The sequence below is a fragment of the Zalophus californianus genome, chromosome 1 (assembly GCF_009762305.2).
Source record: "Zalophus californianus isolate mZalCal1 chromosome 1, mZalCal1.pri.v2, whole genome shotgun sequence".
NCBI lineage: Eukaryota > Metazoa > Chordata > Mammalia > Carnivora > Otariidae > Zalophus > Zalophus californianus.
Genome location: NC_045595.1, coordinates 62,646,503 through 62,662,520, shown reverse-complemented (window position 1 = coordinate 62,662,520; position 16,018 = coordinate 62,646,503). Strand labels below are relative to the sequence as shown.

At 42.3% G+C, this 16,018-nt stretch overlaps 1 protein-coding gene across 2 annotated transcripts in view; it reads right to left on the bottom strand.

The window, feature by feature from the left end:
• Positions 1-15,753, bottom strand: part of LOC113916615 (programmed cell death 6 interacting protein) — an 83,833-nt gene extending 68,080 nt beyond the window's left edge. For both annotated transcript variants that reach the window (XM_027583200.1, XM_027583201.1), the window contains exon 1: positions 14,664-15,753. In XM_027583200.1, coding sequence (XP_027439001.1) covers positions 14,664-14,872 — 209 coding nt within the window. In that variant the 5' untranslated portion in view covers positions 14,873-15,753. The remainder of the gene's footprint in view (positions 1-14,663) is intronic.
• Positions 15,754-16,018: the final 265 nt, after the last annotated feature.

Sequence of the window (16,018 nt, the reverse complement as noted above, 5' to 3'; positions counted from 1 at the left end):
TTTCCTTCACTGGGCAGAACCTTTTTAGTTTGATTAATCCCAATCATTTATTTTTGCTTTTGCTTCCCTTGCCCCAGGAGACATCTAGAAAAATGTTGCTATGGCTAATGTCAGAAAAGTTACTGCCTGTGCTCTCTTCTAGGATCTTTTGGTTTCACATCCACATTTAGGTCCTTAATCCATTTTTTTAAAGATTTATTTACCCATTTTAGAGCGTGAGAGAGAGAGAGAGTATGTGGAGGGGAGGGACAGGGGAAGAGACAACCCCAAGCAGACTCCAAGCTGAGCGCAGAGCCCCCAAGATCACCACCAAGCTGAAACCAAGAGTCGAATGTTCAACCAACTGCACCACCTAGGCACCCCCCCTTAAATCCATTTTGAATTTATTTTTGTGTATGGTGTAAGAAAGTGGTCCAGTTTTCCCAACATCATCTGTTGAAGAGACTTTTTCCCATTTGCTATTCTTTCCTGCTTTGTCGAAGATGGACTATATAATTGTGGGCTCACTTCTGAATTTTCTATTCTGTTCTATTGATCTATGTATCTATTTTGTGCCAGTACCATACTGTTTCATTACAGCTTTGTAATATAACTTTAAGTCCAGAATTGTGATGCCTCCAGCTTTGCTTTGTTTTTTCCAAAATTGCCTTGGCTATTTGCCGTCTTTTGTGGTTCCATACAAATTTTAGGACTGTTTGTTCTAGTTCTGTGAAAACTGCTCTTGGTATTTTGGTAGGAATTACAATAAATGTGTAGATTGCTTTGGGAAGTATACACATTTTAACAATATTTGTTCTTCCAATCCATGAACATGGAATTTTTTCCCATTTCTTTGTGTCGTCTTCAATTTCTTTCATCAGTTTTCAGAATACAAGTCTTGCACCTTTTTGGTTGGGTTTATTCCTGGGTATCTTATTATTTTCGGTGCAAATGTAAATAGGACTGTTTTCTTAATTTCTCTTTCTTCTGCTTCATTATTGGTGTATAGAAATGCAACAGATTTCTGTACATTGATTTTGTATCCTGTGATTTTACTGAATTTGTTTATCAGTTATAAGCAGGTTTTTGGCGGAGACTTCCAGGTTTTCTATATATGGTATCACGTCACCTGCAAATAGTTAAAAGTTTTACTTCTTCCTTACTGATTTGGATGCCTTTTATATCTTTTTGTTGTAGACTACTGTGGCTAGGACTTCCAGTACTATGTTGAATGAACGTGGTGAGAGTGGCCATCCTTGCCATGTTCCTGACCTTGGGGGAAAAGCTCTCAGTTTTTCCCCATTAAGAGTACACTTATCTTGATGAGCACTGAGTAATGTACAGAAATGTCGAATCTCTATATTGCACACTTGAAACTAACACAACACTGTATGTTAACTATACTGGAATTAATTAACGGGGTGCTAGGTGGCTCAGTTAAATGTCTGCCTTCAGCTTAGGTCATGATCTCAGGGTCCTGGGGGAGCCCCACAGTGAGCTCCCTGCTCAGCAGGGAGTCTGCTTCTCCCTCTCCCTCTGCCCCTCCCCCTCCCCTGCTCACACTCAACTCTGTCCCTCTCTCTCTCAAATAAATAAAATCTTTAAGCCCCCCAAAAAAACCTAAAAACCAAAAAAAACCTTCTACCCTCCCTTTAAAGTAGACTAATCAAAAAAGTCTGCCAGCCAACCTCCCTGTCTCCTTTGAGTCCTTTCTCTTTTTTTTAATTTTATTTATTTGAGAGAGAAAGCATGTGTGGGGGCTGGGTGTGGGGCAGAGGGAGAGAGAGAAGCGGACTCCCCGCTGAGCAGGGAGCCCAATGCAGGGCTTGATCCCAGGACCCCAGGATCATGACCTGAGCCCAAGGCAGACGCTTAACCAACTGAGCCACCCAGGTGCCCTTTCTCATTCTTTTCAATCTATTCTCCACACAGCAGCCAGAACAATCATCAAACATGAAGCAGTCTTCTCCCTCATCAGGCTGACCTTTGAGCTAGCAAGGAGGGTTAGGAGTATCCAAGGCCAAGCCTTCTAACTGGCCTGTAATCTTTCCTCCTTTCCCTATTATCTCCTCCCTCCACCCCACCCCTCCTCAGAGCTATCATTCCAATAACTGTTTCTAACCATACTGTTTCATTATGGTTAGAACGTAAATTTTTCAGGGGGAGGGGCAACACATCTGAGACAAAGTTTTTGGCTGACATGGCCATGAGTTTGGTTATGAACAGAAAGAATTAAACAATTAAATTAAATACACTGAAGGGAATGTAGGCTGTTTCTAACTATCAGAGAAAGGAGTTACAAATACGGAAAGAAAGATGGCTAGAATAAATTCTGTGGCTTCTGCCTGGAATTGGAGGTATCAGTGTGAAATTATTTTTTTAATATAGTGGAGAAATACAAAAACAGGTATAAATGTGTGTGTGAGTGTATTTCCTAACCGTATATACTGAGAGGACCTAGAAGCAATAACACTTCAGTAGCAATAAGCACACCTAGACCCCAAATGAGTAACGCTCTGGCTGAGACCAAGAAAATTCAAAATTCAAGCCTAAAACATCTTGCTATGTCAGATAGTTAAGGAAGTACCCAAAAAATGAGAACTTGTCAAAGACACAAGAACTAGCTTTAAGGGGCTCCTGCTACCCAAGTTCAAAAAAATTTAAATAAAATAACAAATCATAACCCATTGAGGAAAATAAGAACACCAATCTGAAGCACATAAAATAAATGCATGAACAGGGAAAGACTACCCTACTGTACAATGCCAACTAATAACACTAGAATATAAAACAGAGTTAGAAAAAGAAGCATTTGGCACCTTTCTGAATATAGTATCTATTTCAGGTAAGATACATCAATGGATGCTAAAGCAAAAAAATATGATGGAAAGAGGGTATTACAAAGACTCAAAGTATCTCCCTACAAAGTACTCACTAATGATTTAGTTCAACATACTTATTAGCTGTAAGGTCAAGAAAACTGGCAGACATCACCCTGAGCAAGTGATAAAAGTTACATGTTAACAGCATAGGACAAATCAACTTCAAGTTCTTCCTGACATGCATGCACGAGCACACGCACACACTGTGTACACACACACACACACACAAAACAGCTATACTTTGGTGGTAGTACTGCCCAAAAATGCATAAATTACAAGAAAATATAAGACAAACCCTGAGGGACAGTCTACAAAGAAACTAGCCTGTACCCTTTAAAAATGTCAAGGTTGTGAAAAACAAGGAGAAATGGAAGAACTGTTCCAGACTGAAGGACACTAAAGAGCCAACTGAATGCAACGCAGGATCCTGGACTAGATCCCAAATCTGTACATTACTCAGTGCCTAACAACATTATTGGGAGAATCAGCAAAATCTGAATGTGTTTTATGGATTAAATGATAATATTCAATCAATGTTAATTTCCTGATTTTGAAAGTTGTACTGTGGTTATGTAGGAGAGTATTCTTGTACTTAAAAAATGAACTCTGAAAAAAAAATGAACTCTGAAGTATTAAATGCTTAAACCCTTTAATGGATTCCTATTATACTTAAAATTACATACAAAATTTTTGACAAGTTCTGGCATTATCTAGCCATCATTTAACTCTCCAGCCTCATCTGAGAATATTCACTACACATTTTAGTCATTAGTCTATGCTCTCCCCTGGCTTAGGGACTTCACCCTGGAAATTTTTTTTCTCTGGAAACTTTTCCCATCACAATTCTCCACTTTTCTTATCCAGGCTGATATATCATCAAAAAAGTCTTCCCTCGGAGCGCCTCGGTGGCTCAGTGGGTTAAGCGTCCAACTCTTGATTTCAGCTCAGGTCATGATCTCAGTCAGCATCATGAAATCAAGGTATACTTAGGCCACTTGAGATTCTTTCCCTCTGCCCCTCCCCCACTCAGCTCAGGCGCCCTCTCTCTCAAATGAATGCATAAATCTTTGAAAACGTCTTCCCTCATTCATTCACTCATCCATTCAACAAATACATACTAAGAATTTACTATGCACCAAACACAGTTCTAAGACATAGAAATTCAGCAGTAAATAAACATTTAAAATTTTGAGCCCTTGTAAAGCTTACTTTTAGAGGGTGAGACAAGACAGCTAAGAAAAATATAGCATAAGGGTGGTGCCTGGGTGGCTCAGTTGGTTAAGCATCTGCCTATGGCTCAGGTCATGATTCCAGGGTCCTGAGACCAAGCCCCACGTTGTCGGGTTCCCTGCTCAGTGGGGAGTCTGCTTCTCCCTCTCCTTCTGCCCCTTCCCCTGCTCGTGCTCTCTCTCTCATGCTCTATAATAAAATCCTAAAAAATAAAAAAATAAAAATATAGTATAGTAGATAAGTGCTATGGAGAAAAAGAAGGACAAGGTGTTATACAGGGTGATGTGAGAAGACTGTAGTCTTAAATCACTACATGTGGTCACTTGACTATATATAGAAGTAAAAAATTTAATAATTTAAAACATCATGAATAACAGAAAAGGCATGAAGGAGGTGATGTGATGAGGCAAGCAGGTAAGTGAGATAAAAGCATTACCAGTCAAGGGAAGATCAAGTGCCAAGAAGCTGGGACAAGAGTATGCCTGAAAATATCCTGCCATGGCAAGGAGGCCAGTAAGGTCACAGAACAAGCACTGGAGAAAACAGAAGGAGATGAAATCAAAGTACTAATGATGCCTTGAGTACAACTCTAAGGCTTTTGGCTTCTACTATACAGAGTAGGAAGGGGACCCATCAGAGAGTTTGGAGAAAAGAGTAACATGAGCTAACCTATTTTCACAGAGTCACCATCCATGACTGCTGAGTGGAAAACGGACTTGCACTTGTGCAAGAGCAGAAGAGAAATCAGTCAGGAAGCTATTACTGTAATCCAGTCGAGAGATGACGGTAGCATGGACCACGTCGTTCCACACAGGTGGCAGAAGTGGAGCAGGGGTGCCTGGGTGGCTCAGTGGGTTAAGCTTCCAACTCTTGGTTTCGGTCGGGTCATGATCTCATGGGTCATGGGACCAAGCCCTGCACTGGGCTCCCTGTTCATCATGGAGCCTGCTTAAAAGATTCTCTCCCACTGCCCCTCCCCCCACTCATGTGCACACACACCCTCTCATTCTCAAATAAATCTTAAAAAATAAGATAAAATCTTTAAAAATATATAGAAAAAAAAGAAGTGATACGGGCAGTCTATCTAACTCTTGTTTTAAATTAGTTCCCCTCTCCCTTTATAATCTCTTAGGCCTCTGAATCTTCCTTCATAGAACTTAGCACAGTGTGGAATTATGTTTAACGTCTTCTCTCTCAAAGGATTCTAAGCTCCCTGACAGCAGAGACTCGGTCTGTTTGCTCACTATTTTATTGCTACCCCAAACAAATCAATCAGTAAAATGCAAAGTTTTTTTAAAAGTAACTTTTTTTCAGGACACCTGGGTGGCTCAGTCATTAAAGCGTCTGCCTTGGGCTCAGGTCATGATCCCCTCCCTGCTCAGCAGGAAGCCTGCTTCTCCCCCTCCCACTCCCCCTGCGTATGTTCCCTCTCTCACTCTGTCAAATAAAATCTTTTTTAAAAAAAAGTAACTTTTCTTATCTCTGAAAAGTAAAACCCAAGATTCTCTGTTTTGATAATGAACAGGAGCTACTAAAGAACATGCCCATAAGGACAGAATAGCAAGTACCAAGGGCCTGAAGCAACAGAAGGCAGCAGTGTGCCTGAGGGTGTTCATGGCACAGCAAGAAGTCTCCTATGGCTATGGAGTGGGGATTTACAAACTTTTTCTGAGAAGGGCTATCATAGGCTTTGCCAAGCAAAAGGCAAAATCAAGGATAAAATGTAGGTCCTTATATAACAAGAAAGAAAAGTCCTGCCTAACCCATATCCTTTTTACCTAAGACAGGCCCTCTCAGATGGTGAGCACACTAGGTACAAGGTCATTAGCTGGAGCCATTTCCAAAGGAAGAGTGTCCAGTATCCAGTCTGGTGGAGAGGGCGCCATGGGGGGAGGGAGGGTAGATAGTACTCAACGCAATCAGCTTCACTCTCTGCCCCAGTGACACCCAAATTCCAGCACGCCCTTCTCTTCTCCCAGAGAGCCCAGCCATCTCAACTTGGGCAGCTGGCTCAGCTGCTAGGGACAAGGCAATGTGCTGAGTCACCAATCCCCAGTCTGAGATTCTACATTCACTGCAACGTGTAGGTGGCACCAGAGCAAACCCTGGGCAGCAGCGAGGTGCAGCCAATGGCCAGGGAGGCAGGCACTGGGAATAAAGGGGTCGATGGAACACTCCAGCGAGGTCTCCAAGGCTCACAGCCCTAATCCACTAGAGTGGTAGCTATGGACAACACAAAAATAGGCAGCTGGGCAGGCCTTAGTCTGCTGACTTCGGCTCTAAAGCAAGCAGGAAAGGAAGTAGTAGGAGATAAAGCTACTTCCTCTGCAAATGGATCAGGAAAAAAAAGGCTAAACAGAATGTCCTAAATGTTTTACACCTACTCTATTCAAAGTTTTTGGGGTCAACCTCAAAACTTAAGTTGTGTGGGGAAACAGTGCATTTATAGCCTATATTTAAATGACTAGAAGCTATATGATGGAATCCCCAAAAATAGCTGTCTCAGGACAGGTTATGTAATTTAAAATAAGTACTATGGGAGGGCAGTCGTTGGAAATCAACAATATCTGATTCACATGGAGTAAACTCAAGAGACACCAACTAATGCTTTTCAAGGAAAGCAACCATTGCTAACTGCAGTTAAAATGCTGTTCCTACAGCACCAAATACAATGAATTATTCCTTCGATATATTTCCATCATACCACCCCTTGTAATTCAGCCTAAATCTCAGGTCTCAAAATTCCTAGAGAGGCAACAAGAGCAGAAACAAGAGAATCTACCCACCTCTCTATCATTTAAATATGATTTACTAGATCAGCAGATTCTAGCTTAGGCTATACCTCTAACAAAGTAGACCTACACTGCAAGTTTTCCACAAGTAGGAAGAAGGAAAGCCAGTGTCCTATACCAGAGTTAGCAAAAAAAAAAAAGTGCATTGATTATGGGAAATAATACTACAAAGAATCTGTATGTACCTTTAATTTTTTTTTTAAAGATTTTATTTATTTGACAGACAGTGAGAGAGGGAACACAAGCAGGGAGAGTGGGAGAGGGAGAAGCAGGCTTCCCGCGGAGCAGGGAGCCCGATGCAGGGCTCGATCCCAGGACCCTGGGATCATGACCTGAGCCGAAGGCAGACGCTTAACGACTGAGCCACCCAGGCACCCCTGTACCTTTAATATTTTAGAAATAAGTAATTTTTTAGTCAATTATAAAACCCTAATCATGCTTAAGAGGTACAATGTCACAGTGGGCAATAGCTCAGGCTTGCAAGTCAGATAACCCTTAGTTTGAATCCCAACTCCACCAACTCAAAGCTGTGTGACTGAGTGCAAGTGATAAATAACCTCTCCAAACCCTTCCTAATGTGAGGTGATACCTCATTTAATTTAAGCATGAGGAAAATGATACAATACATACTAAATACTTAAAATAGTGTTGATATATAGTACATGTAACATAAATGGTAGCTACAGATTATCTGCAACTATTCAGAAGTGCCTTTATATGTTCTCCGGTAATTTTATAAAACTCAGTCACTTTAGAGCAAATATCCAATGGCTCAGTTTTTAAAAGTTCATGGGGGCAGGGGGAACCCTAGGAAAGGAATTCATTTCTTCGAATATACAAAAGACAGGTATAGGATAAACTCCCATCAGAAATTCTAGTTTTAGGGACACCTGAGTAGCTCAGTTGGTTAAGGGTCTGCCTTCAGCTCAGGTCATGATCCTGAGGTCCTGGGATCGTGTCCTGAATCGGGCTCCTTGCTCGGCGGCGAGTCTGCTTCTCCCTCTGCCTGACGCTCCCCCTGCTTGTGCGCTTGCTCTCTCTGACAAGTATGGAATCTTGAAAGAAAAAAAAAAGATAAAGCTTTCTTCAAAAGTTTAAAGAAAAAAAAAGAAGTTCTAGTTTTAGGGGCACCTAGATGGCTCAGTCAGTTAGGCATTCAACTCTTGGTTTCAGCTCAGGTTGTGATCTCATGGGTGATGGGATCAAGCCCCGTATTTAGGCTCCCTGCAGAGAGACTGCTTGAAGCCTCTCCTTCTGCCCCTTTCTTGACTAATGCGCATGCACCTGTTCTTTCTCTCTCTCTCTCTCCCCCCACCCAAAAATAAATAAATAAATCTTTTTAAAAAGAGAGAGAGAGAAAGAAATTTTAGTTTTAAAGTTTCGGGGGAACATGTGGAGATTGAGAACAACCAATCCACATTGGCCAAAGCGACAATGAAATGCAAATTCACATAACCTATACAGCTCCAGTCACTACTTAGGGCTGTGCAACTCCTGACCACCAACCAGAGAGAAACAAGAGAATCCAAAGAGCTGGACCACTTATTGGTCAGAGTTAACAGATCCTTCTGCAACTTTATTTTCACACTTCTTTCTTCACCCAATTTATCACATGAAGAATCATTAATGAAGTATTCTGCAGCAGAGTATAGTAAAAAATAACTAGTCAGGGAGTCAAGAGGTCAAGATTTTAGTCTAATTCTGCCACAAAGTCAACTGTATGGCCTTAAACCTCCTGTGGGCAGAAGATTCTCCTTTAAGGTTACACAGAATGAAAACAGTCCTAACAAGTTCTTTTATTAGAAATAGAAAACAGAAAAATCAGATTTGAAATCTTCCTTTAAATTACGTCTATTCAAGGGAGGCTGGCTGGCTCAGTTGGTTAAGCTTCAGACTCCTGGTTTCAGCTCAGGTCATGATCTCAGGGTCATTGGACGGAGCCCCAAGTGGGGCTCCACACTCAGCGCACAGTCTGAGATTCTCTCCCTTCCCCATCATCCGTGCACAAGCACGCACATGTGCGTGCTCTCTCTCAAAAAATAAAATCTTAGAAAGAAATTAGGTTTATTCATCTATGCAGAATAAAATTACTGAGCCAAGTACAGATACTTTTTGAGACCAAGAGCCAACTATTACGTATCTTTATTTCCTCCACACGGTTTGAATAACAAATTTGTAGTAATGTCGTTAGCGCTAAAATTATCTCAATATCTTCACCCCCAAATTAACAATCAGAATGTAAGCAACAGTTGTGAAGTAAAATGGAACAGCAGTATTTTCTTTCCTGACCTATAAAACACTAGCATTTGAAAAAAGAATTCAGAAATTACAAGACTAGTTCCATCAACTGTACCTTTTACAAATGAAAACGATACTACCATAACACAACAAACTAAACATTAACTCACAAGAGAATGACAAATTTAGAATTTTTACAAGACCTATATAAACGACTCAAGTTAATACAAAACTAAAATTACAAACTATTAAAAAAATAAATGTCAATGAAAATACTAATATCAAAACCAATGAATGTAGCCAAAAGCAGACTGAGAAAAAGCATACAATCCTAAAAATGTATTAGAAAAACAAAAGAGGGGGAAAGCTAACCACTCAATACAAAAAGAGGAAAAAGAAAAGTGAATGACAAAGGCAGAAAACAAACCAAAAAACATACACTTAAGATTTTTATTTATTTATTTGAGAGAGAGAGAGAGAGCATGGCGGGGGCAGAGGGATAAGCAGACTCCAGGCTGAGCAGGGGGCCCGACTTTGGGCTCCATCCCAGGACCTGAGATCATAACCTGAGCCGAAGTCAGACACTTAACCAACTGAGCCACCCAGGCGCCCCTTGACTTGCTTTAAAAAAATAAAAGGTAGCTCCAAAACCTTAGCAGATCTGATCGAGGGAGAAAATCACATGTAACACATGCACATTACGAATAAGAAAAAATTACAACTACCGATTATGAAAATAAAACATTTTGCAAGGACTTCTGTATGACAAACGGTATCATAAACACAATTAAGAAACAATACACAGGTGTGAATATTCCCAATATACATAATGGGAAAAGGGATAAATAACCAGAAAATATAAAAAAAAAAAAAATGCTAAAAATCAATAAGAAAAAAAAAAAAAAAGCAACCCAGAAAACAGGCAAAGAAAAAGAAAAGGCCATTCACAGAAAAAGAAACTAAGTGACCAGTAAATAAATATATGATGCTCTACCTCAGAGAAATCCGGGCAATGCAGCCGAAAACAAGATACCATCACTCATCCATCATTTCGCAAAAAGCAATAAATTAACTAGCAAGAATCCGCAAGGATGTGGAGGAACAAAAAACTCATATATGCCTGTTGATGGGAATATAAATTGATAAAACCACTGTGAAGAGCCAAAAATACAATAACTCTCTTCCAGTTAACCAGAGATCTGAATAAACATTCTTCTCTGTTACCTCCCAAAATTCCACTAAAAAAAAGGAATACGGGCGCCTGGGTGGCTCAGTCGGTTGAGCGACTGCCTTCGGCTCAGGTCATGATCCTGGAGTCCCGGGATCGAGTCCCGCATCGGGCTCCCTGCTCGGCGGGGAGTCTGCTTCTCCTCTGACCCTCCCCCCTCTCATGTGCTCTCTCTCTCTCAAATAAATAAATAAAATCTTTAAAAAAAAAAAGAAATACAAATTTGAAAGATGTAAATGCACAAGGAGAAAGACAATGGGAAACAACACAATAGCATACAAGAGGTTTCAGAAATTTTCTAAAAGATGAAAAGTGGATGAATGAAGCAAAGAGAGAAAGCTGAAAATCTGACTGCCTAAAGGGGAGGAGCTAACAAAATGTAAGGCAAATTATCCCAGAGAAGCCAGAAGGGATCTGAATTAAGAAACATAAGGTACCACTCAAGAAAGGAATTTAGTGTGAGCCTGGGAACAGAAGGTATGGTTGAAAATCTTTGGAAGAAACCTTCAGGCTCCCACCTCCTGTACTCTGAGAAAAATGTTAGGGATATGAAGCACAGCTAAGGTGGGGATCAAGCTAAGTGGGGAGGAGGATGAGGCCTGAGAGGCTATGGTTGGAACTGCTAACTGCCTGCATCATTATCTCTCCTTCTTCCTTACTAATGGAACCCCAGATTTCAGGTGGGTATATGGCTGCCATTAATAAAAATTTCCTTTTCTATCCTACCCTTCTAAGAGATGTGGATATATGTTAAGAGCCAATAACATATGAGCAGGGTGCTGTGGGGCAGTTTCCAGGAAACATTCTGGAAACTGAGCCCTCTGCCTCCTTTCTCCCTTCTTCTTTCCTATTATCTGAAACCTGGGTATGACTACTATCTGGGCCCTGAGAATGACGACTCTAGGTTTCACAGAGCAGATAGCTGGAAGACAATCGAGCCTGATGAACTTCACAGACCCACTATACCAGCCCCAGACCTATCCACCAACTTTTTACAGAGGAACACAATCATAATTTAACTCACTGATAATTTAAGATCTCGTATATGCAGCTAAATACAACCCTAATACAGGTGTCACACTAAACCAGATAATATAAAAGACTGCATGTATGATGGCTGAAATCCCCAACCTCCATTCCCCTTGATCAAATTTCACAAAGCTGACAGCCAGGCTTTTTCATGGAAGGACACTGGAAGCTTTCTCTCTAAAAAAACCTAATTGCCACAAAAGACACAGACACTGATATCTGAAGTTTCCTTCACCAAAAAGCATGGTTCCTCTCTGATCACCCTAAAGTTTACCAAAGCTCTTCTAATCAATTTTCAGTTAAAGCCACTTTGTAATGGATGATGTTCATTCTCAATGATACTCATAAATGTGTATTTTAGGAAATTTTAATACTAGTAATGATAAAAAAAGCAAGTCCATCACGGGACCTCTACATGGTGCTGTGTACTAGTACTTACCAAGCTAGCTTCCATTCTTTAGAAGTTAGCTCCAACCTTCTGATTCAAATTTTTTATTTAAAAGTTCATTAAGGGGCGCCTGGGTGGCTCAGTTGGTTAAGAGACTGCCTTCGGCTCAGGTCATGATCCTGGAGTCCTGGGATCGAGTCCCACATCGGGCTCCCTGCTCGGCAGGCAGTCTGCTTCTCCCTCTGACCCTCCCCCCTCTCATGTGCTCTCTCTCTCAAATAAATAAATAAAATCTTTAAAAAAATAAAATAAAAGTTCATTAAGTGGGGCACCTGGGTGGCTCAGTCAGGCGGACATCCGCTTTCGGCTCAGGTCATGATCCCGGAGTCCTGGGATCAAGCCCCGAGTAGGGCTCTCTGCTCAGCGGGAAGTCTGCTTCTCCCTCTCCCTGCCGCTCCCCCCTGCTTGTGCTCTCTCTCTCCCTTTTTCTCTTTTTCAAATAAATGGGCAAAATCTTTAAAAAAAAAAAAAGTTCATTAAGTTAGGAGCGCCTGGGTGGTTCAGTCAGTTAAGCGTCCAACTCTTAATTTCAGATCATGATCTCAGGGTCATGGGATGAGCCCTGCATCAGGCTCTGAGCTCAGCTGGCTCAGCGGGAGAGTCTGCTAGTCACTCTCCCACTCCCGCTCCCCTTCCCACAACTCGCACTTACACGTGCTCTAATAAATAAATAAACACTTTTTTAAAAAAATAAAAGTTCACTACATTAAAAACATGTAAATTAATGTTCAGTTTATACAATTACCCAAATATAATTATTAAAGCAGATATTCCAGGGACACCTGGCTGGCTCAGCTCGTAAAGCATGCAACTCTGATCTCAGGGTCATGAGTTCAAGCCCACATTGGGTGTGGAGCCTACTTTTAAAAAAATAATAAAATTTTTAAAAAATTAAGGAAGATATTCTGCTTGCTTGATTGAATGAACATCTCACAACTGTTTGATTTTTACATACCCAAGGAACTTTTATATACACCTCCATGTTAAAATTTAATAGACTATAGTATACCTGTTAGGTTATCCTAACACACTAGAAGGGCAAGAAGTGAAAAAATATATATAGATGTTCAATGAATGGGCTAGAAAAGGATAATATAGAAGTGACTGATGAAACATGGTTACTTTCAAAGAGACTATCTCCGGAACAGCCCTAGTACCTAGGAATAGTTCTCACATTTATGCCTGAAAAAAGAATAAAAGGATTGAAAAAATGAATGAAGTTTTAAAAGTTCACAGCAGAACCCTATCACAACCACCATCCACTATTGCCTCTTTTCTGTTAGTCTTAAAACTATGCACCAATTGTCTCTGAACCCTCCAAGCTCCTTAAAGGGTTGGGACCAAATTTAATCTACTTAACAAGACTGTTACCATAGTGTTAGTTATACCACATCCATGGTTTCTTAATATTACTAATGGAAAATCCTCACTGAATACTATTCCTGTCTGCATAAAAATCACTTTGGAGTTTTTTTAAAATATGTTAGTTCTAAAAAATGACTAAGAATTCCTAGGTTACCTTAACAAAATGCTCAAACTAAGTTATCAAACTAATGATCTTTGCAACCCAATAGTCATATCTTTAAAAATGACACCAAAGGGTCATAATCTCTCTGAGGAATCTATTCAGTAGACTCCTTTTGGGGAACCAGCCCTTCCCCCGTCCATATTAATAACGCTTTGATCCATGTGGGATGGAAAAGTTAAACCAGCAGAATGACTCAGACAAGGACAATTTAATTAGCCTATTTCCCCTATTTCCCACTATCATAAATGGGCATAAGTCAACCCAATCAGAGACCTCCCAAGGACTTTCACCAGAGATAAGGAGAAAAGCACTCTCTCATTTAAGATCCTGAGTATTAGGGACCACTGTAATCACAGTAGAGCTGCGGGAGACAATGTCTCCCAATACAGGAACAAAGCTCACCTAAATTTAGGGAATCATCACCAACAGAAGATGATCTCCAGTGATGTTTAAAGCTAAAGCAGCAGTATTCCTAGACTTTTGAGACACCAGAACAAACTAATCTGGGTTTTCTTTTCATCCTAATACAGCCGTTTCTCCTGTGAAACAAGGAGAGTTATGTTCTTACGTACCAAGTAGGCAAAAGAAAATTTTTAACGATAAAGTACTATAAAAATGTTGTCATCCTATCCGAAAAGTACCACAAACAGAACCCTCATTAAGTACAGCATGAGCTCAATAAGCATTTGTAAGATAACAAATTCACTCCCTTATGTGCATACCTGCTTGCGAACAAACTGATTTTAAGCAACTTATCTTGAACGTTCTGTCACTGGAGCTTAATTTCAAATAATCTCCGAACCTCTGGAATTCTCCGTCATTTGATTATGATGAACTTAAGAAGATAGCTCATTTCAAGTGAACATTTCAAGTGACGTTTGTTCCAGCGGCCCACTTCTCTCACTTCCCTCAAGCAACTACTATTATGAAATCTAAACCTGGCCAAGAAAGTTTAGCGATGATGCAAAAATGGGGGAAGGGTGGAGTCTCGGAGACCCCAAAGAAGTGAAGAAAATTATTTCCGGGAAAATGTGGCAAGACCGTTCCTCGCAGGTATACGAAGGACTGAGTCCCAGCCGACCAAGGGCTGGGGCGGGCCGGCAGGACGAGTGGGCAGCGTGGGTGGTGGCCTGCGGGGCCGCTCCTGCTCACCAGGAAGGAATGCAGACCACACCTACGCGCCCGGCCAAGCCAGGGCGGGGCGGCCCCGTCCGGCCGTGGGTGCGAGGGAGGGACGCGGGAAAGGCGGAGGAAGAAGCGGGGGCGGCAGGCCGCAGACCACCTCCCCATCGCTCGCCCCCGGGCCCACCTCAGAAGCGTCTCGAGAGCGCCCTCGTGCTTGTCCAGCGGGCGGCCGAGGGCAGCGCGGCGCAGCTTGCTGAGCTCCTCCGCCGCGCGGCAGTACTGGGCCTGCTCCTCCCCGCCGCTCGGGTACGTCTGCTGGATGAACTTCACCAGCGGCTTGGCCAGGTCCACCTCCGAGGTCTTTTTCAGCTGTACCGAGATAAACGTCGCCATGGCGAGGACCTCGGCCGCCGTTCGGGCCAAACAGACCGCGGGACGGCGACGAGAGTGGAGACGCGCGGACTAACCAGCTGGCGGACCGGCGGACCGACAACCCGACGGACGAGCTCTTCGCGGCTGCTTTGGATCCGGCCACTTCCGGGAGCTCCCGCGCAGGCGCACTCGGCGCGCCGCCTGAAGTCACGTGAGAGAGTCGGGGTGCGGGGGTCCAGTGCCGGTCGCCGGGGCCCAGCTCCGCTTGGGCTGCGTGGTAAGGAGCTGGCTTTTTTCGCAAGTGGAATTCTCCCTTTCCTGCTCACTGCCGTAGCGGGTGGACCGAGCGCTCTCACTAAAAGTAACTATTCCTCCGTCCGAACAACTGGTGAAGTACTGTTACTGCCATCTAGGAGAGTTTTCCGCGACCTGTCCAAGACCTTGCAGCCTCAGGGTTATTGTGACCTATGGTAGTTAATTCAACGGATTGCTGTATACAAGGACTGAGTGTACAGTGAGCCTGGTAGGCAAAGTCCTTGCCATTGTGCAGCTTACAGTCAAGTAAGGACACAGATACTAAGGTGGACAAAGCATGCAAACAACAGGGTGCTTGGAATGTAGGATATTATGGTCCCATGGAAGAACCTGATTTAAACAAGGTAAATAGAGAAGGCGTCTCTGAGAAGGTTAACTTAAAATGACCTGCAGTTTGAGAAGTGCTTGACGTTAGAAGAAGAGTGGCAAGGGAGAGCCTCCCAGACCAAGGGAGTGCAAGTACAAAGGCCCTAGGAGGCAAGCACTTCCCTTTTTCTGGGAGTTGAAGCAAACTGTGGCAAGAACTTAAAAACCACATGGGGAATGAAATGAAATAAAGTTGGAGTAACAAACTGAGTGTTGCTGGAGTGGTGGGGGGGTGGGAGGGATGGGGTGGCTGGGTGATAGACATTGGGGAGGGTATGTGCTATGGTGAGCGCTGTGAATTGTGCAAGACTGTTGAATCCAGATCTGTACTTCTGAAACAAATAATGCAACATATGTCAAAAAAAAAGAAAAAAGAAGAAGATAGCAGGAGGGGAAGACATACCATGAGAGACGATGGACTCTGAAAAACAAACAGGTTTCTAGAGGGGAGGAGGGTGGTGGGATGGGTTAGCCTGGTGATGGGTA